This window comes from Tasmannia lanceolata, unplaced genomic scaffold, assembly GCF_043159265.1.
Source record: "Tasmannia lanceolata isolate RefF3 unplaced genomic scaffold, GAP_Taslan_0.1 ptg000037l, whole genome shotgun sequence".
In the NCBI taxonomy this organism is placed as follows: domain Eukaryota; kingdom Viridiplantae; phylum Streptophyta; class Magnoliopsida; order Canellales; family Winteraceae; genus Tasmannia; species Tasmannia lanceolata.
The window spans coordinates 48,899,276-48,920,317 of NW_027518714.1; the positions used below are offsets into that span (position 1 = coordinate 48,899,276).

General features: G+C 39.8%; 1 protein-coding gene across 5 annotated transcripts in view; it reads left to right on the forward strand.

Annotated features, from left to right (window-relative positions):
- LOC143860546 (uncharacterized) overlaps nucleotides 1–14,709 on the forward strand; it is a 97,950-nt gene extending 83,241 nt beyond the window's left edge. For all 5 annotated transcript variants that reach the window (XM_077371232.1, XM_077371233.1, XM_077371235.1 and 2 more), the window contains 3 exons: nucleotides 8,852–8,934; nucleotides 10,266–10,339; nucleotides 14,315–14,709. In XM_077371232.1, coding sequence (XP_077227347.1) covers nucleotides 8,852–8,934; nucleotides 10,266–10,339; nucleotides 14,315–14,421 — 264 coding nt within the window. In that variant the 3' untranslated portion in view covers nucleotides 14,422–14,709. The remainder of the gene's footprint in view (nucleotides 1–8,851; nucleotides 8,935–10,265; nucleotides 10,340–14,314) is intronic.
- The last annotated feature ends 6,333 nt before the right edge of the window (nucleotides 14,710–21,042 follow it).

Consider the following 21,042-nt stretch of genomic DNA (forward strand, 5'->3'; position numbering starts at 1 on the left):
TAAAATCCATGAAACACTGTGAGGACAACATACAACAGCTTGATCATGAACCCTCTTTTACATTGTTTTCAAACTAAAAACCTGGATTCTAAAATCCGCGTATCCAAACGACCCCTATGGGTAGAAAGCGTGGGGTGCGAGTGGCTGGGGGGGGGGGGGTGTAAAATCACAAAAACAAGTGGTTTCAGGGTGCTACGACACTATTTGGGTGCGAGTGGCTTGGGTGTGATAGAAAACCACAAAAAGGGTGATTTAGTGTGTGCGGCAATAGGAGAATGGACAAGGAAGGGTGCGATTAGGGTTAGGGAAGGTCACACGATACTGATTTGGGTTATGGTTTTAGGGTTTCTCGGTTTAGGGTTAGGGTTAGGGATCTCCAATCGCGATCTTCAATCCTTTGCTTTGATACCATGTTAAAATCTACATTGAAGGATTGTGAATGGAGAAGAGAATGCGTGAATCAGAGAGATCAGATTTCTCTCATGCACACTGATATATATATACGTGTTACACAGAAAGACAAAAATACCCCTCTATACGAGAGGTGTATAGCATGACCATTCTTCTCAACAGAGACAATTTCCTTAACTTATTACAGAATTTTCCATATTCTATTGCTTACCAAAAAGATTTCGTATTTTAAGGAGAAAATGGAAAACAAACAAATCAAGAGAAATGTTAGGCTTTGATATGATAAACAAAAGGATATCTAGAAACTTTCTGACCGATCCTTGTGGAGGATAACTCACATAATTTGATCGGATGTTTGATACTGCATATCATTGTTTTAGTCAATTCGGTACATATGCAAAGGGCAACCAGGTAATAAATACATTTGCAGACATTAGAGTATCATGGAATGTATTAAGTTTAGAAGTACACACCATATATGTAGAATTTTGTCTTTTGAGATTGTGCTCTCATTTTTTTATTAGGTAATTTGTTTCACTGATAGAATTACCCTTCTATGTTGTAGACTGATCAGACAGAATGCCTTTCCTTTCATAGTGAAGCCTATGATGGAGGCTACCAATAAATTATGTTCTACATGGACGATTAAGTCAACAGCCAGTGTGTTATTTCACTCTGCCAATTAGCAAATTAGCGTGTGTTAAAGCATATTGGGGCATTATTGTCATCTCATATGTATTAATATAAATATAATAATAATGGAGAGAGAGAGAGAGAGAGAGAGAGAGAGAGAGAGAGAGAGAACTCTCTCACGATTCTCTTAGTGTCTCGCGTTCCCAACTTCGTCCTCTTCTCAATCTAACATCTAACATGGTATCAGAGCCATGTAGATGAATCCCACTTTCTTCATCTTCAAAACCCTAACCCTAACCCTAACCTATCTCAACCCTAATCCTAACCACTAGCCACAAGAACACTAATCCCTAACCCTAATTCTAACCCTAACTCAACCCTAATCACTAAACCTTGCCTTAATCTCTCTATGTGCCGTAAACACTCCCGTACCCCTGCCTCTGTGCCATAAACCTAGCGGTAACCTCTCCCTCTCCTCCTGTGTCGTAATAGCCCCCAGCCACCCCCTTGTGCCGTAATACCCTAACTCTAAACACTCCCCTGTGCCGTAATACCCCTCCCTCTGTGCCGTAAATCCACACCCCCATGTGTCGTAATACCCCCCCTTTTCTTGCTGTAAACAACAGCCCCTCCCTTCCTTGCCGTAAACCTTGCTGTAATACCTTCCAGCCTTCCCCCTTCCTTGCCGTAAACAACAGACCCCACCTCCCTTCCTGCCGTAAATCCTCCCAGCCTCTTTTTCTTATAGCAACCCCCAAACCCCCACTGTGTACCGTCACCCCAGCCATCCCTCTGATACTACCTGCTCTCCCTTCTACCTATCGTACACCCATTTCCTCCCTCCCACAACCTTGCCAATTCTTTACACCCATTTCCTCCCTCCCAAAACCCTGCCAATTCTTTACTTTTAGGCTTTTCATGACTTAATTGTGGACGGATTGTTGTGTCTTGGGCATTGTTTGTTGGTTGGTGGTGGAAGACCTTGACAATCCCTTATTTTTAGGTTTTTCATGACTTGATTGTGGCGGATTGTTGTTTCTTGGGCATTGTTTGTTGGTTGGTGGTGGTTTCTTCGTCTTTGTGATAGTATTAATGGTTGTTAGTTGGTGGTGTTAGTTGTTATTGTGATTATTGATTCGATACTGTTTGTGATTGGTTGGTGTGAGGAATTTTTGGGCGTTGCTTGGCTCGTGGTGATTGTTCATATTGATGGTCACGCGTTGGTGGTTGTAGTGTTTTGATGATTGATGTGCCTATCGATGTGTGCCTATTGATGCTGAGGGGTACCTTTTCGCGTATGTTGTTGCTTGTGATTCTGCGGGTTTGTGCTTCGACTATATTTGTGGTAGCCTTATATTGTAGTGTTGACTCTTTAGCTGATCCTTATTGTTTTCCACCGTCTCTCTCATTCAGTAATTGTTTATGGAATCCACTGGCACCTCTTCGCCGCCGATGGTGTCCTTGAAAACTGATGTGGTTTCTTCCTCTGCTATTAGTTCTTCTACTGGCTACCGCATGCAGAAGCCCCTCTTCAGATGACGATTAGACTGGATGGGAAGAATTACCCTCCCTGGAGGAGAGCCGTTCGTACTTATCTTCTTGGTCGTGGTAAAGTACGTTTTCTAGAGCGTCCTCCACCCACCAAGGATCCCTCCTTTGAGAAATGGGAACAGGAGGATGCTTTAGTCAGATCTTTTCTTTGGAGTTGTATGGATTCTCAAGTGGCAGCGAATATGTTTTTCTTGACTCTTCTAAGGAAGTTTGGGAGTATGCTGCCACCTTGTATTCTAGTGCTAATAATCTCACACGAATGTGTGACCTGTTCTCTGACTGGTTAAGATTCCAGCGTGATGACATGTCTCTGTCAGACCATTTTAGCTTTTATCAAGCTCTTTGTTAGCAGTTAAATTTACTCATGCCTTTTACTGTCGACCCTGTTGAGCTAACGCGCCGTCAAAAGGGGATGCGCGTTGTTCGATATCTGGATTCTTTAGGGCCAAATTTCCTACAGTTCCATCAACAGATTTTTGGTTATGGTAGGTTACCATCGCTTTAGAAGACATTTTCTCGGGTTCAGTGTATGAGGGCTCCTCTGATAACACCTAATACTCTTGATAGCTCTGCCCTTCTTACCTCTTATGGTACTGATTGTGGCCGAGGTTCTGGTCTTCGTGGTTGGGGTGGCTGGGGTCGTGGCCGTGGTCACGATGTTACTGGACGAGGCCGAGGTCGGGACTCTTGTAATGGTCGTGGATGTGGGTCTCGCTTCTGTACCCACTGTCCGTTGGATGGCCACGACATTGATTTTTGTTATGGCATAGATCCAGAGCTGCGTCCTTCACGATCTACTGCTTCAATTGCTACATCTGGTGGCTCTGGTTCTGCTGTTGCTACTCCTGGACATTTGTCTCCCCGACTGCTGATCGTCAATCGTGCTGAATATGAAGACCTCATCCGCCCGCGTGATAAAGGCAAGCAACCTGTTGCCACCTATGCCCAGCCAGGTAGCTCGTCTTGTTTCCTTTCTCGTCCCTCCTCTGAATCATGGCTCATTGATTCAGGGGCGTCCTATTATATGATTGGTAATTTTCGACTTCTTTCTTCTTTCTAGCCAGCACCGCCCACTGCACCTCACACTGTCACATTAGCAGATGGAACTACATCACCTGTATCTGGGGTTGGTGTGGTATCCATCTCTAATGGCCCTTTACTATCATCTGTCCTTTATGTTCCTTCTTTCCCTGTTAATCTATTATCTGTGCGTCACTTAACTCAATCCTTGACATGTTCTGTTTCATTCTTTCCTTTTTATTGCACCTTTTCAGGATCTGAAGACTAGGACGGGGATTGGTTGGGGCCGTGAGATGGGTGGCTTATGCTACCTTGATTTAGTTCCTACTGGCGCTGCACTTCGCACCTCTACTGACGCCTATCAGTGGCATTGTTGTCTGGGTCATCCTCCTACGGACAAATTGCGAAAATCTCCTTTCATTCATAAGTCTATTGAGTCCTTTTCATGTGAGTCTTGTGAGTTGGGAACAACGAAGCAGGATTCTTCCCTGGGAGTGGGGAACCGCGATTCCTGGTTCGCGAATTCGAAACAGGAATCTTCTGGAATACCCAAAAACTAGGAATCCCAGTTCTGATTCGCCGGAAACGCGATTCCCACTTTTGGGAACCGCGGTTTAATGTTATGTGAAACACGATTTTCTGGCGATTCCCCAGAGATTCTTTAGTGATTCTCAACTCTCCAACCATTCCTGGAGATTCCCCGACGACTCCCTGACGATTCTCCAACGACTCTTCGGTGACTCTCCGGCAACTTCACGATTCCCGCTTCCAACCATTCTGGGAGCCTTTGATTCCCGTTTCGATTCCCGCTCTGGCAACCTTGGTTGGGAAAGCACCATTGAGTGTCTTTTCCTTCACGTGGTGGTAGATGGTCGTCTATACCTTTTGAACTTATTCATTCAGATGTATGGGACCCTGCACAAACTACTTCTTTATGTGGTCATCGGTATTTTGTTATATTTGTTGATGATTTTTCTTGTACTACATGGTTATATCTTCTCAAGCGGCATTTTGATGTGTTTACTGCTTTTTCGTAGTTTTTATTTTGAAATTGAGAATCAATTTGAATGCTCTATCTCTTATTTGCGTACTGATAATGCCAAGGAGTATTTTTCCAGTAGTAGTGGCTTCCATCAATTTCTTGAGTCTAGAGGCATTATTCATCAGTCTTCGTGTGCTTATTCTTCTCAACAAAATAGGGTTGCTGAGCGAAAGATCAGATACGTTTTAGATATAACTCCCACTATCATGTTTTAAATGCGAGTACCAAAAGTCTGTTGAGGTGATGCCTTACTCACGGCATGTTTTTTAGGGAATCGTCTGCTATCATCTGTACTTTCTGGTGAGACCCCTTCCTCTATCCTTTATCCTCTGGGTAATGCTTTCCTGTTATTGCCTTGTGTGCTTGGATGTACTTGCTTTGTTTACAAGTTAGCTACGGGACTGGATAAATTAGACCCTCGTTCTGAAAAATGTTTCTTTTTGGGTTATTCAAGAACTCAGAAAGGATATAAATGCTATAGTCCTACCCTGTGAAAAACATTTGTTCCGGCCGATGTATCATTTTTTGAGGATACTCCCTATTTTTTAGGCTCTCAGGTTTCTACCGTTGAGCCACCGAGTTTAATGTTGCCTCTCCCTGCTCCAGATGTTATTACTAGTAATATAGAGTCACCTTCGGCCGAGTATATGCAAGATTCTTCCACTTCGACCGAACCTGTGCCAGAGTCTCCGGAAGCTCCTACTGTGCATGCGCCAAAAGTATACAACCGACGTCCGAAACAGGTCAACCAATCCTACTTCTCTGTCAAGTGATCATCCTTCAAGTAATCCCCTTATTATCTCTGATTCTCCTAATGCTAGTCCTACTCGTTCACTTACGACGACACATCCTATTTCAAATCAGTCAGTTTATGAGTTCTCACACATCTCACTGGGCTGCAGTACTCTAGATTGTTCGATACTTGAAAGGCACACTAGGAAAGGGATTATGCTTTAGGAAGAATGGTCATGAGATTATAGAAGGATTCAATGATGCTGATTGGACAGGTTCTCCAGCAGGTAGGCGATCTACGACCTGTTATTGTACATTCGTTAGTGGTAATATGGTGTGTCTTGGAGAAGTAAAAAGTAAGATATTGTGTCTAAATCTAGTGCAGAAGCTGAGTATAGAGCTATGTCCTATACAACTGGAGAGTTAATTTGGTTTCGCTCCTTCCTGTCAGAGAATGGTTTTCCTCCTTCAGGATCATCACAATTATATTGTGATAACCGGTCAGCTATTTAAATTGCCAACAATCCGGTTTTCCATAAACGAACCAAGCATATTGAGGTTGACTATCACATCATTCGTCAGAGGATCCAAAGAGGAGAGATTTGCACCATGTTTACTAGATCCACAGACCAACTTGCTGATGTGTTCACCAAAGCATAAGGGCCTGCAAAATTAAAGGATGCATGTAACAAGCTAGGAATGTATGATCTATACATTCTAGCTTGAGGGGGAGTGTTAAATCATATTGCAGCATTATTGTCATTTCATATGTATTAATATAAATATGAGAATAATGGAGAGAGAGAGAGAGAGACAACTCTCTCACGATTCTCTCAGTGTCTCTCGTTCCCAACTTCTTCCTCTTCTCAATCTAACATCTAACAGTGTGCATGCAGATCCTCTGAAAACACTCTTGTCAATAAGCTATAGCCAAGTTATGCATTACAACATTAGAGGATTTAGAAATTCCGTAATCTCTATCACACATATTACTTTCACTTGGCAGGGAAACCTTTAGTTACTGAAGTAACCAAGTTGCCTTAAAAGAAATTTTCAATCAAGGTTTCAAAACTCGACCAAAAAGCTCAACGATTTGATACAACTTGTTCAAGACTCATGTTAAAGGGATTGACTCATAATTAGGGCTACAAATGAGCTGAGCTGAGACTTTGGTGTGTTCGGTCTCGGCTTGCTTAGTTTGAGCATCGGCTCGTGTTTGGCTTGTGTTTGTGACGAGCTTTATACTCTGGGCTCGTGTTCGGTTCGCCAAAATTCAACAAAGCTCTAGCTCAGCTCGGCTTGTTTAGTAAACGAACGAGCCCGAGCTGAGCTTTTAATGAGCCGATCCGAGCCAGGCTCGAGCTTGGTTGGGTTCGGTTTCAGCTCGTTTAGTAAACACATCAAATAAAAACCATTAAGTAATATATATTAATATATATAGTAATATAACGAACATAATCCGAGCTTTAAAGCTCGGCTCGGCTTTATGAACTGAGCCTAAAAAGTTCACGAGCTTGTCCAAGCCGAACTATACAAAGCTTGAGTTTGGCTCGTTTATTTGACGAGCCTAATTTTTGGGCTCGGGTTCAGCTCGTTTAGTAAAAGAAAGAGCCCATCTTTTAATGAGCCGAACCCAAACATGTTTGTGATCTAGCTCGGTTCAATTGCAGCCCTACTCGTAATCCAAAAGAACTCAATCTACTACTTGTAAATTTCAAATACCGGGCTGCAGCGTTGGGTTGGTAAAGCTTGCTTTGTATTTCATATGGTGACAAGAAGAAACAACGTCAGTCGATTTTTTCTAATTCTTCTGATGAATGCAGAAGATTATCATAAGTAGGTTTATTGGTCATTTTTAAACTGTTGATGACCTCTTGGGTTCTAGGGTTTTCTAAACCTTGCTGTATGTTGACGGAGAAACTGAAGTGAACGAAATTTTTTTAAACAATTTATTTTTCTTATTTGGCGTCAATGTGGAGGAATTATCCAGTTTGGGTGTATATATATATATATATATATATATATATATATATATAGAGAGAGAGAGAGAGAGAGAGAGAGAGAGAGAGAGAGAACGGTTCCTACACATATGTGTAGAGAGTTCTCTACACACTAGCTTAAAATACAGTGGAGGCCCACATTGTTTGGGTGATCCAAGCCATCCATTTTAAAGGCCTTCACATAGATAGGGTGTCTACAAAAAATCAGATCCATAGGATCATCCCAACCCTACGATTTGTGGAGGTAAAATGGATGTCTTTAAACCTTCACAAATTAGTCCATTTTTTGCCTCCACAGTTCGAATGGTTAGGATGATCTTATGGATCTGATTTTTTGTGGGCACCCTATCTATGTGAGGGCCTTAAAAATGAATGGTTCGGATCACCCAAATAATGTGGCCCCCACTGTATTTTAAGCTAGTGTGTAGATAACTTATCTACACATATGTGTAGGAACCGTTTTCTCATATATATATATATATATATATATATATATATATATATATATATATATATATAGGGAAATGTTATCTGCACTACCGTATTTTGATGAGGGCACTCCTCACTTTATTAAAAGTACAGTATGGCCCGCACCATAGGATGATCCAAACCGTCCATTAGATGGGCCACAGCCTAAATAGGTTGTGCCCCAAAAAGCATTTCCATAGGTTGATCCTAACCCTCCGATCTGAATGTTAGAGGGTTGATCCTAACCTTCTATAGATTGGAGGGTTAGGATCAACCTATGGAAATGATTTTTGGGGCACAACCTATTTAGGTTGTGGCCCATCTAATGGACGGGTTGGATCATCCTATGGTGCGGGTCATACCGTGCTTTTAATAAAGTGAGGAGTGCCCTCATCAAAATACAGTAGTGTGGATAACATTTCCATCATAAATACAGGAGTTCCCCCGTTTAGTCATTGATACACTGGCGTTGGGTGTCCCTGGTGATCAAAAGGGCGTAAATATCACTTCCCTATATAAAATGAGGTCTACCTTTAATTGATTATTTGTTCATCTACAGAAGCCCATCTTGGATCTTCAGCGTCTCAAAGATCACATCGATTGGATGATCTTAAGTTATGCATTAAAATAAAATCAGCATGATGTTTGGGATGTGGAAGAGCCAAGCTGGGGTCCACGATAATGGTTCACATCAACTAAAGGTGGGGCCTACCTAAGAAATACAAATTCATCTCTTTTCTATAATGTGGGCATGCCTTGTAGGATCATTTCTTCTTTTTTGGGAAGAGTAAAGGGTATGGTTAATAATTAGGTGCATTGACCATCTAAGAATATATGGGTAGCTTCGGAAGTTTTCCAATTTAATTTCTGTTGTTTCTAGAAAACATGATTCTATGATATATTAGTATTTTGGCACTTCTGAGCTACATTTTCTGTAGCCAATCAACTTGTGCATTTTCTTGAAAATGTTTTGGCTTCGTAATGTTCTCCGTAGGTTCCTATTGTCCGGAAAACAGGGGGCCTTGCAGACACTGTCTTTGACATGGATGATCAATCAAATCTCGAGAAGGCAAACGGGTATTTCATTTTCAAATTTTAGTGCATTTATTGTGTCCCTAAATTATAATGAGACTGAATAATAACATCTGTACTTTGAACAAGGAAATTTGTCAATCCCAGACATGGACACAAGGTGTCAAACATGGGTACCACTAGCAATAGGCAACCACATCCATGTACTATGTGACAATATTGATAATTATGGTTTCTGTTGGGAACAATTGCACCTCAAGATCCATTTTTTCTCTGGCGGTGCATCATATAATTGTATGTCGTTTGAGGCCATTGATCTAGTGGGCCACCATGCATAGTCATAGCTATCTCTGATATTTTTGAAAATATCATTGCATTTTTTTTTTATAAAAGTACAAAATTCTGAAAATTTACATGATTTTGAAAAATCAAGATACCTTTAGATTTTATTTTTATGACAAAAATATAACGATAAATTCACGGTATCAATATTTGCTGTCCGTTTTTTTTCTTTAACCTTATATTTGTATATATTTTAATTTTTTCAAAATTTTCACAATGTAAACCCAAAAATAATGAAAATTTTTAAATTTCCTGAGATGCACCCTTCCTGAAAAATTCCTGAGACAAATTTTTGTGATTATGCCACCATAATCGTCCAGTGCTAGCTGGTCCCATGCTGGACAGATGATCCTAACCATTTGTTCATTGCCTGCAAATGGAAAGGGTCAAAATTCCTACGGAAGCGTTGCTCCATGTATGTTGCTGCATAAGTAGTTGTGTGTATAATAAGTTTAAAACATATAGATATGAAATGTACATGGCCCAATTCCGATTCCATTGGCATGTCATATTTTTTCTTTTTTCGGCTCATTTTCTTTAAAGATAATTGGAATCTATTAAAATCACAAAAATGATTACAAAATATTATAGAATGGGCAGCGATTGCTTATACCAACAAATCTGCAACATTGTTGGCTCTCTCAAAATATACGAAAATGAAGCATTGAAACCCCATACACGACCGTTGTTGTTGAATAACCGGTGATGGAAAAATGGGCACTTGACCCCACCACCTAATAAATAGTAAAGCCAGCGAAGCCTACTTCTCATCACCATACTGTTTTGGATGGCAAGGTTCACGAGCAACGACTTTCGCATTGGTGTCTCATACCCAATCTTTGGTAAAAAATGTAAGAGATAAAAAAAAATTGATTAGCATATTCTATCAAACATAATTAAATGCTTCAGTCCTTGTCCTTTTACTTCTTAAAAGTTAAATCTACCAACTGAGCTCATCAGTTAAATGGTAAATAATGTTTTTCATTCTCAGCAGTCATATTAGCTAATAGTTGTCTGTGTTCTATTTTTTCAAGTTATGTTTTCGAAGGTATCGATGAAGGATCTTTCAATTCATCCTTGGAGCGTGCTTTTCATCATTACACAGAATGTAAGTTCCCATACTTTTTATACCTGGATATTTTCCCCTTTAAATATGCAGATTATGCAAATCTTCCTGCTCTCTACAAAATGATTGAAAATACAATAAAATTTCAGAATTAGCATAAGCATCCTCCTCAATGCAGTGCTTATCTGACATTGTTTTGAGAAACCAATGGTCTTCTGGATGCTTGCTCATAAAGAATGCAAGGTAGCTTTACCTGCCAAAAGGAATCTAGGAAGAGTCTGCCTTTTCATCCATAGTTTCGAAACTCCCCCATCGTCGACTCACCCGAGTCAACTCCCTTTTACCTTGGTCGTGTTCTCGTCTGATTTTGAATTTTCCCCTACAAAGTATATCAAGACTTCTTTGACTCTCCCGACTCCCGAGTTATGACCGTGTCAACCTAGTAATCAACTCCCTCAACCAAGTGCTCGGCCTCATCAACTGGGTACTCAATCGTGCCGTGCCGAGTCGACTAGGATGTTCCCTGGCCACATTTTGGCCCGCATCTGAAACACTGCTTTAATCCCTTACTGCAAAATTTCATGATAATTTCCTAATCATCAGAACCTGTGAAATGAGAATATCTAGAAATGAGTCTGTAAGCGTAACTTCGAAACATTGAGCCTCATGCTTGGTAGTATCACTTTGAAGTTTCCTCTATTTTCGTAAAAATTGAGTTATACCCTTGATTCAATCCCTGTCTTTATCAAGTAAAGTTGGCGATTTGTTGAGTATACAGTTGGGTTTCTAAACTTAGTACTAATAAACCTATGTGAAATGTGTCTTCTTGTCAAAAAAAGTGTCATGTACAATGACCTTTGGAATGCATTGATCGATTTAAGGAAGGGATTCGCCCTATCCTCCACCAAGTGTTAACTGCTACACGAGAGTACAACTAACCTAAGCGGGAAGAGCATAATGAATTTAGAGACGGAACATCATATATGTACAACTATAGGATGACATTGGAGGGTATTACTATGTAATTGTGTGGAAAACTAAAGGATGACATTGGAGGATATTACTTTGTAATTGTGGGGAATGTTGCTATGGGAATGTTAAAAATAAGGAGTGTCACATTCTTCAAACACTCAACATTATTTCATAAAGGATAACAATATATTTTATCCCTTTTCAGAATATCTGCCTGTTTTGTTTGTTTTTTTTCCCTAAAAATTACTGCATTTCCACCCACTTTTGTTTATATTTGCCTGAAAATCAAAAGCCAAACAAAAGAGTGGAAATGCTGGTAGCAGGGATGGAATTATCATTTGAATGCTTTACTTACTGTGATGATGACTTTAAACTTCTCTTTCAATGAAAAGACCGAATTAGAGTCATGTTATTTTTAAAAAAACTTCAAAACATCGAAACAGATTTTCGAACATGTCTTCGTATATTTTTTAGAACAAAATTAGTCAATCTAACCTTATAAATCACTCCTTATTTCTTTTCTCAATGATCTTTCTTGTTGGGAAAGTTGCCGTATTTCCCACCGTGCATTGTGGGAAGGCTGAAGGCAAAACATAAGAAGTGTTTGTTTTAGGTTTTTTCCAAAAACCTAGATATAAGAAAGCTATTTTTTTGCATGACAGTGTGATGCGGCAAAAGAGACCTAGGGTAAAAGGTGTGTCGCAGCAAAAGAGACCTAGGGTAAGAGGTGTGTAGACTGCCTCTAGAGAGATAGAGAGGGAGGGAGAGAAGGAGAGAGGAAGAGAGAAGGAGAGAGAGGAAGGGGGTTTTCTCTTGGGCTTTTCTATTCTTGGGTTTCTCTTGGGAATTCTCTTGTGGGGTTTTTTCTCTTAGGTTTCTCTTGCGTACAGTCTTTGGGTTGAGAGGCAAGGAAAGGGTTTCGGGCTTGTGGGTTTGTGATTAATCTATTGTAATCCTTGTATTTTGTTTTTCTCATAGTGGAAGATCGTGTTTCTTGCCCGTGGAGTAGGTTTGGCCGAATCACGTAAAATCTCGGTGTTCATCTTGTGACTTGCTTGTGTTTACTTTTAACTTTTCCGTTTAATTGTGCACGATCGAATTGTTTTGCCCGACGGATTTTCTCAACAAGTGGTATCGGAGCCGTGGTTGGAGCGATCGTTGAGGCCTGGTGGAGTGATCGTGGGTGTTGTGGTTGGATCGCGATTAGAGCGATCTTTGGGAGTTGAAAGATTGTCCAAGAAAGATTCTCGTTCGAGGTGGAGCACTACACCGAGTGCGAAGTAATCTGAGATGGCGGTAAAATCAAGTTCTACTCAGTTCAACATCAACAGATTTGACAGAAATGGTAGTTTCACCCTATGGCAGATCAGGGTGAAGGACATCCTAGTTCAACAAGCATTAGTTAAGGCGTTGAAGGGAAATGATGGAAAGCCAGAGAAGTTAACGGGTGCCGAGTGGGAAGACATAGAGTCGAAGGCGGTCAGCATGATTCGACTATGTCCGGTAGATAACGTTATGTTTAACATTATGGAAGAAGAAGATACGCCTAAATTTTGGGAGAAGTTGGAAAAGCTTTACATGTCAAAAAGCTTGGCCAACCGATTGTATTTGAAGCTGTAATTGTACGGGCTGAAGATGCAGGAAGGTGGGGATCTTCTGGAACACATTATAATGTTCAACGGGGTTGTGGATCAACTCCACAAGGTTGACGAAAAGTTGAAGGAAGAAGACAAGGCCCTTTTGCTTCTTACTTCGCTTCCTGATTCATATGACAACATGGGCACGATTTTATTGTATGGTAAGGATACGATAAAGTTGGAGGAAGTCACGGTGTCGCTCTTATCGAATGAGATGCGGAAGAAACTTTTTCTTGGTGTAAGTGAAGATCATGGGTTGGTTGTTCATGGTGGGAATCAAAGAGGAAGGTTGTCTGACGGGATTAGGAAAAGATTGGTCAAGATCCAGGGTCTGCGGAAAGGGTGTGCAATGTTACCATTGGAAGGAATATAGCTACATCAAGTGAGATTGTCCAAAGCGAGCTGACCAGGCGGACAATGGTGCTACGAATACGACGGTGGCGATAACAGATGAGCAGGATGAAGAGTTTGGAGACGTTCTCACAGTCTCCATAAGTAATCACACTCCTCCTCATGATGAGTGGATTCTAGATTCAGGTGCTCTCTTCATGTATGCTCTACGAGGGAATATTTTGATACGTTCTATGAGACAAGGGCGGGTATAGTGTCCTTGGGTGACGGGTCTACTTGTGACGTCATGGGGGTTGGGACGGTGAAGATAAAGATGTTCGATGTAGTGGTTCAAACTTTGGGTGCCGTATTGATTGAATCGGGAGGAGTCAGAACCAAGGTGATTTGAGGGTGTGTAGCTGGTACTTCAGAAGGGCAATGGTGGTTTGCGGTAATAGCGGACCGGTGGTGACATCAACGGAAAACTTTCAGGTGGCTGGGAAATAAGCCAATGTGGAGTTTGTTGGGAAAGTCGCCTTATTTCTCAATGTGCATTGTGGGAAGGCTGAAGGCAAAATATAGAAAGTGTTTGTTTTAGGTTTTTTTCCAAAAACCTAGATATAAGAAGGCTATCTTTTTGCACGACAGTGTGTTGCGGCAAAAGAGACCTAGGGTAAGAGGTGTGTCGGCTGCACAGAGAGAGAGAGAGAGGGGGGGGGGGGGGGGTTTCTCTTGGGCTTTTCTATTCTTGGGTTTTTCTTGGGAATTCTCGTGGGTTTTTTTCTCTTAGGTTTCTCTTGCGTACGGTCTTGGGTTGAGAGGCAAGGAAAGGGTTACGGGTTTGTGGGTTTGTGATTAATCCATTGTAATCTTGTATTTTGTTTTTCTCATAGTGGAAGATCGTGTTTCTTGCTCGTGGAGTAGGCTTGACCAAACCACGTAAAAATCTCGGTGTTCATCTTGTGTCTTGCTTGTGTTTGCTATTATCTTTTCTGTTTAATTGTGCACGATCGAATTGTTTTGTCCGGCGGATTTTCTCAACACAATATGTTTTATGTATTTTTTTTCTTTGATGCAGATGAAGATCAATGGGATGAAATTGTCAGGAAGGTGATGGAAATAGACAACAGCTGGAATAACACAGCTGGAAAATACATCGACATCTACAAATCCATAAGAGCTTGAAGGTAGCAATTACCCTGGGCATTTTATTTAAATATGCTTTTAAAAGTAAAGTAGAATGCCTATATCACTTTATTTATTCTTTAAGCAATTGGGTAAATATACTTATAGAAGATGTAGAGTTCTGATCTGTAAACATTTGTGCCCTACTTATATTTTTGGTCTGCTCATATTACTTTATTGATTGGAAATAGGCTAAGGGCATCAGTTCCCACTGTTCATGTTTTTACGTTTGTTATAGAAAGAGATTAATATGAAAAGGTGGGAGATAGCCTCTATCTCTTTGTAATCTTTTTTCTCTCTTGCCATGTGTGTTTTTATGAAAAACGTTTATGTTGATATTTTTTTAAACCATGAGGTACAGGACTTCTCTTGTTTTTTTGAGAAATTCAATAGAAAGCAGCTTGGGTAGAGTGGCTCAATTATTATCGATTCCGATCAAGCAAGCACGATATTGTAGTCCTTTCATATCTCTGCCTGCTCCATGCTGGGTAGGGACAAGGAATCTTGAACTTATGAGTGGAACCATTAAGGTAAGGACATTTAGGTATAAGGTCATAAAGGCACTTTTATGAAAGGGAGGAAAATGACTTCATAGGTAGGCTTATTAGAACAGGTTAGTTAAGGTTAGAAATAGCATAGGGAAAGAAAGGATAAGTACATATCATGAGTGAAATATGGTGATCGGGTTGACCATGTGAGGCCTGGTCATGAGTGAATAAAAAATCGGAAACGTACATTGCAGAAATACTTGGAATAATTCTACTACTTCTACTAAGAGTAGGCCAAAGTGACGAGTCACATTGAACCCTCGAATATCTATCACTTCTACTAGGAGTTGGCCGAAGTGGCAATAGTCATATTGAACCCTCGAATATGCTCGAATATCTTGAAATGATATGGATTGTCTCTTTCTTTATATTTCGACTTCCTTGAAAATTCGCCGATGGAAGTCGGGGGCAAAAGAAGAAATAACTGAGAAGAGAAATTATGAGATTTTGTATACTATGTATGAGTGAATTACAATATTTTTCAAAAACTACTATGAGACCCACTTCATAGTATGATCCAAACTGTTCATATGTTGGGCCACGGCATAAATAGGCTACACCCAGTAAATCATCTCCGTAGGATGATCCTAACCCTCGATCTATAGAAGTTTCTATAACGGGCAGCCCTTATAGATCGGAGGGTTAGTGTCATCCTACCATTATAGATTGGAGGGTTAGTATCATCACACCCTTGTTGATGGAGGGTTAGAATCATCTTATGGAGTTGATTTACGATGCACAGCCTTTATATGTTGTGGCCCAACAAATGAATGATTTACAAGGGGCACTGTGTTTTCACTTAGTGCCCCTTGTAAAGCACTATAAATCCAATAACTAACAAATACACTGGCATGCTTCCTTTTGTTGCACCCTAAAGTACCATCGTGATTAAAAATTGATCCATCTTAAAATGCTTGTTTTTAACTCAGCAGTTATAGTTTTAAGCTCATGAGAATAAAATTATTTGCCTTGGTAATCTTTTCCAAACATTTCATAATGATATCCACTCATAAAAGTATTGAAATAAGCAAAAAGAAAACAACATTCCAAACAAATAATGTATTAGCTGAGGGCATCTCACTCACATATTGAACAGAACAACTTTACATCGAGAAGGTGTTGTTTATTTCCTTTTCGTTTCCCTAATCCTTCATTTTTACATCTCTTCCTACATTTCCACCTCTCCAAAACCCTATTTTCTCATTTGATTCCCGTTTTCATCTTTGATTGTTCTCCAAATCAGCTCTGCATCTTTGATTGATCTCCAAATCAGCTCTGTATCAGTTTTTAACTCGACATTCCTTAAGCTCAAAATCATGTCGATCAGAATGACATTCACTTATTCCGGCTACATTGCTCAATGTCTTGCCGGAATGAGAACAGGGAATTTCCGAGTGATTAATGAATACAACCGAAAATCTCGAATTGGACTTCCGAATCAGAAATCGGAAATTGAATCAAATTACCAAACCGAGTTCTCTAGATCTAGAACTATAAATACACTCATTCCACTCAAACCCAAACAAAAACTCGATGACTTCACTCCTACCAGAAGAGTGTATTTATAGTTCTCGGCGTAAATAGTACCGACACCTCTTCTAACAGCCATTAGAGCTCCAGCTCAAAAAAGAATGTTAATACTTCATACATATTGGAATTGAAGTTGGTTGAAAACCCAAAAGTCTAGTCTTGATAGGAATCGAACGATAGGAATAGAACAGGTGTTGGTACTGTTTTACGCCGATAATTGGGAAACGGGGAAATGGGTTTTCTTCCAAGTGCGAGAAGAGGAAGTCACTTTCTCTACTCTATGCTAAGGTACAAAGAGGGCTCAATTCAACTTGGCACTCGAACTAAGAAATTCCCGCCTTTCACATTTTTGTTGTAAACAAGTTGAGCAAGGGTTATCTTTCCACAGGCACCTATGGCAACTACAGAAAAAACAGAGGTAGATCTTGAGTATTCATCAATCTTCACCGATTTCGCCCGAACAATGGCATTCATTCTGTGTGCCATCTCATATAAAAATAGAAGTGGATTGGAAATAAAACAACCCAAACAAAAACTCTTTACCTACGAATCCAACAACGCAAGTGCTTTGTGATGATGTAAGCGCCCATTTTCACTAGGGACACCCCTCCTTTGATATATGTATGGTTTAAGAAGAAGATTTTTGTAATCTTGGTTGATTTTCATTAACAGTAAGGAGTGCTTATATAATGCACTCAAAAGATAAATATGGTAAGTAATAAGGATAAGAACGGGGAGAGATATTCCTATTAAGCTCCGTTGCCGTATATAATTAGTTACCTAATCTACTACACAATAATCCAATGATCAGATCTTAGGATATGATATATTCTAAAAAATATTCGATATGTTTTAAGACAGCGGATCGACTACCTTTTTTATCGGCAAAGCGTTCCCTTTGACACTATCACAGAGTCCTAAGGGCAAAAGATAGTCCACTTGCCACCATAAAATAGATCTAAATTTATGATATATTATTACACAAGTTTTTTGACAGCCTGCAAACCACCTTTTACCTACTAGACTTTTCCTAATGTAACGGCCAGGAAGAGACCTTAGTCAGCATTTATAGTAGGGAACTGCTGGGTAGTAACGGTAGTTAAAATGACATTTATTTGAAAATTTAACGCGACAAGAAGTGAATTTTAATCAAGAGGGTTGCTAGCATAAATTTGAAAATTTAAGTCTAGAAGAAGAGCATTTTAATCAGGAGAGCTGCTAGCAAAACAAAATATCATTTAGAAAATAAAGACGAAACGCTATGTTTAGACACACGCACAAGAAATCAAGGAAGTGAACATGAATCACCTCTAAATACAAAAAAAAGAAAGAAAAACAGTATGGAAATGATCAAATCGTAGGCCAATTCCACTTTTGTCTTTATCTTCCAAATGAAATCTTATTTTGAAAGTGTTTTGCCTGTAATCAATAACCACCATCGTCTTTATTTCCGAAATAGAAGGTCCCTTGTAATCAATATCCACCAATGAATACATTTATTATCTCTCTAAACGATGACTCTATCCTAACTATCAATATTTTAGATCGCAAGTGTACTTCATTTATGTGATCAATAATAATGTTGTTCTATCTGGTGGTCAAAAGTTGATCGGATGATCTCAGCCTCTGATCCATGAAGCCTCTTTTAATGCTATGCGAATAAAAGCAAAATCATAGCTTATTATAGGCTTTTTTATCCTATGGATGTGATGTTCTTGTGGCGTGGGACCATAGCAAAACATTCGGCAAAATAATTTGACGGGAAAAAATCAAGTTTAATACGGTATGGGTTTAAAAGAACATAGTCTAAAAAATTGAAACAAACAATGCTTTTAAAATTGTGTAATTTGCAAAATATAGTGGGGATAAAGTTGGAAATTGGCCAAAATGTGTATAATATAGTTCAAATGACTTTAAACTTGTTTAAAATGTTTCCATAAATAAACGGTGTTTATTCCTGTAAAAGTTTTAAAGAGAGAGACTAAAATAAAGCACTCAAGAGACAATTAAGGTAAGTGGTAAGGATAAGTAATATGGAAAGGTAATCCTAATAAACTGAGTTGCATAATCTAAATAGTTACCGAATCTACTACCAAATAATCCAATGTTCGGATCTTAATGGATATGATATATTCTAAAATACAATAGATAGGTTTTCTTACAGCAACCAATTACCTTTTACCGGCCAAGCTTTCCCAGGATGCAACTAAGTCCGAAGGGCAAAAGATAGTCCACTTCCCGCCTTAAAATTAAAATAGATCTAAATTTATGATATATTATTAGATGATATTTTGACAACCAGCAAACCACCCTCTACGTTCCGAACTTTTCCCGACGTCGTAATGGTAGTCAACACGTATTGCAAATTTGCAAGGGACCACCCGATCGTACGTAACATTAGTTCAAATAGCATATATTATAAGAAGAGCATTTTAATCAAAAGAGCCACTAGCCAAACATGATTCCATTTGGAAAATAAAGACTAAACTCTATGTTGTGACACATGTGTATGAAGATAAGGAAGTGAGCTCGAATTCCCATGAAATGCAAAAAAAAAAACACCACGGAAATGACCGAATCATCATTCAATTTTACTTTTGCCTTTAGGCTACGTTTGGATACCAAGATTTAGTTGATATTTTGAAATGGATCAGATCCTTAGATTTCCAAATCAGCTACAACAGTGCAAAAGATTTCGATTTTCAAATTTGTTCTGCGAGACATTATTTGGAAATCAATATTTATGGCAACTTCCTTCACCATCACTGCTCCTCGATGTTGCTCCGCAACAGCGAGACATCCCTCCCTCTCTTTCTCTCTCTCTCTTAAAACATGATCATAAAGATGATTGATGTGTTTTGTATCTAAAACTCAAATCCAAATCAAAATACAAATGCATGAGATATCCAAACGGGCCCTTATTTTCCAAATGAAATCCGGTTTTTGAAGTGTTTTCTCTTTAATCAGTATATCCACCATCGTCTTTATTTCCGAAGCAGAGAACTAAGGAGTGACCCTCGTGTAACAACGAGGTAGGGCTGGCAATTTCACCCGGAAAAGCGGGGATCCGCCCCGCCCCGCCCCGCCCCGCTTGGGGAGGGGATTCCCCGATTTGAGTGGGGAAGGGGATTTAAAAAATTCCCCGGTGCGGGGAAGGGGAGGAGAAGGGGATGGAGTTGGCCTCGCCCCGTATTAATGCCATTTTTTTCTTGTATTTTTTTAAGTGTTTTTTTTTTTGGGGGGAAAACTACTAGAAACCCCTTGGATCAAAACATATCTACAAGATTCCCCCAAAATTTTCATAATTTCCATTAGTACAGTTTTGTCCATGAAATAACTTTTTATGTTTTCTTTTACCCATAATCCATTGGGCATTGTCCCTCATTATATTAGTATATTACCCTTAGAAATCCCTAAAATCTCTCCATCGAACCATCACTGTAAGGCAACATTAAATTCTTTGAAAATCTCCCTCCCCCAAATAAAGGTAACATCTTTTTGATGAGTGATGAGATTTTATATGGTCTGCGCTCGTACAGTCCATTATTTTTCAAAAAAGTAGTGTATGGGTTACACCATAGGATGATCCAAACCGTCCATTTGATAGGCTACAATTTAAAAATATTTTACAGGCCACACCATAGATCATCCAAACCGTCCATTTGATGGGCCACAACGTAAATAGATTACGGCCCAAAAATCATTTCCATAGGATGATTGCAACCCTCCGATCTATAGAAGGTACCATAATATGCAATTCCTCTATAGATCAAAGGGTTGGGATTATCCTATGGAAATGATTTTTGGGCCACAACCTATTTATGTTGTAGCCCATCAAATGGACAGTTTGGATTATCCCACAATGTGCCCATCAAGTGGAAGGTTTGGATCATCCTATGCCTATGGTAGTATGGTGTGCCCATCAAATTGACGGTTTGGATCTTCCTATGGTGTGGCACGTACAGTACTTTTTGGCAAGTGGGATTGGGAATAAGGGATCTGCTAGGGACTATTGATCAATTAAATAAATCTGAGAGCAACCACCTTTGTCCCCATGTTAATAAAATGAATAAGACAAAATCTTAGCCTATGTGGGTTGTGTGGCTACTCTCACATGCAAGTATGCAACAGCCAAGTCGCAACATGCCTGAAGTGATTGTCCCTTGCAAATCTTTAGTTTTAAACCTAACATTTAACAAAGTAAAGTGAGAAAGTAAAGTGATTGTCCCCGAAGGATGCAGGGCGGGGAAGGGGAGGGGATGGGGATTAGATATTCCCCGTGGGGAGGGGAGGGAGATTCCCTACCATCCCCGCAGTGGGGAGGGGAAGGGGAGGGGGAAAATTCCCCGCAGAGGGGAAGGAGTAGGGGACCCCAACATCCGGCCCCGCCCCGCCCCGTTGCCAGCCCTACAATGAGGTGACCATTTTTTTGGCTCCCAAGTGCACCTGGCGGATGAGATCAATAAAGTTGGTCTATCTTTTAATCACATCTTGAACGAATGATCATAAACTCAACTTGATTCATGAAGCCTCTTTTAATGTT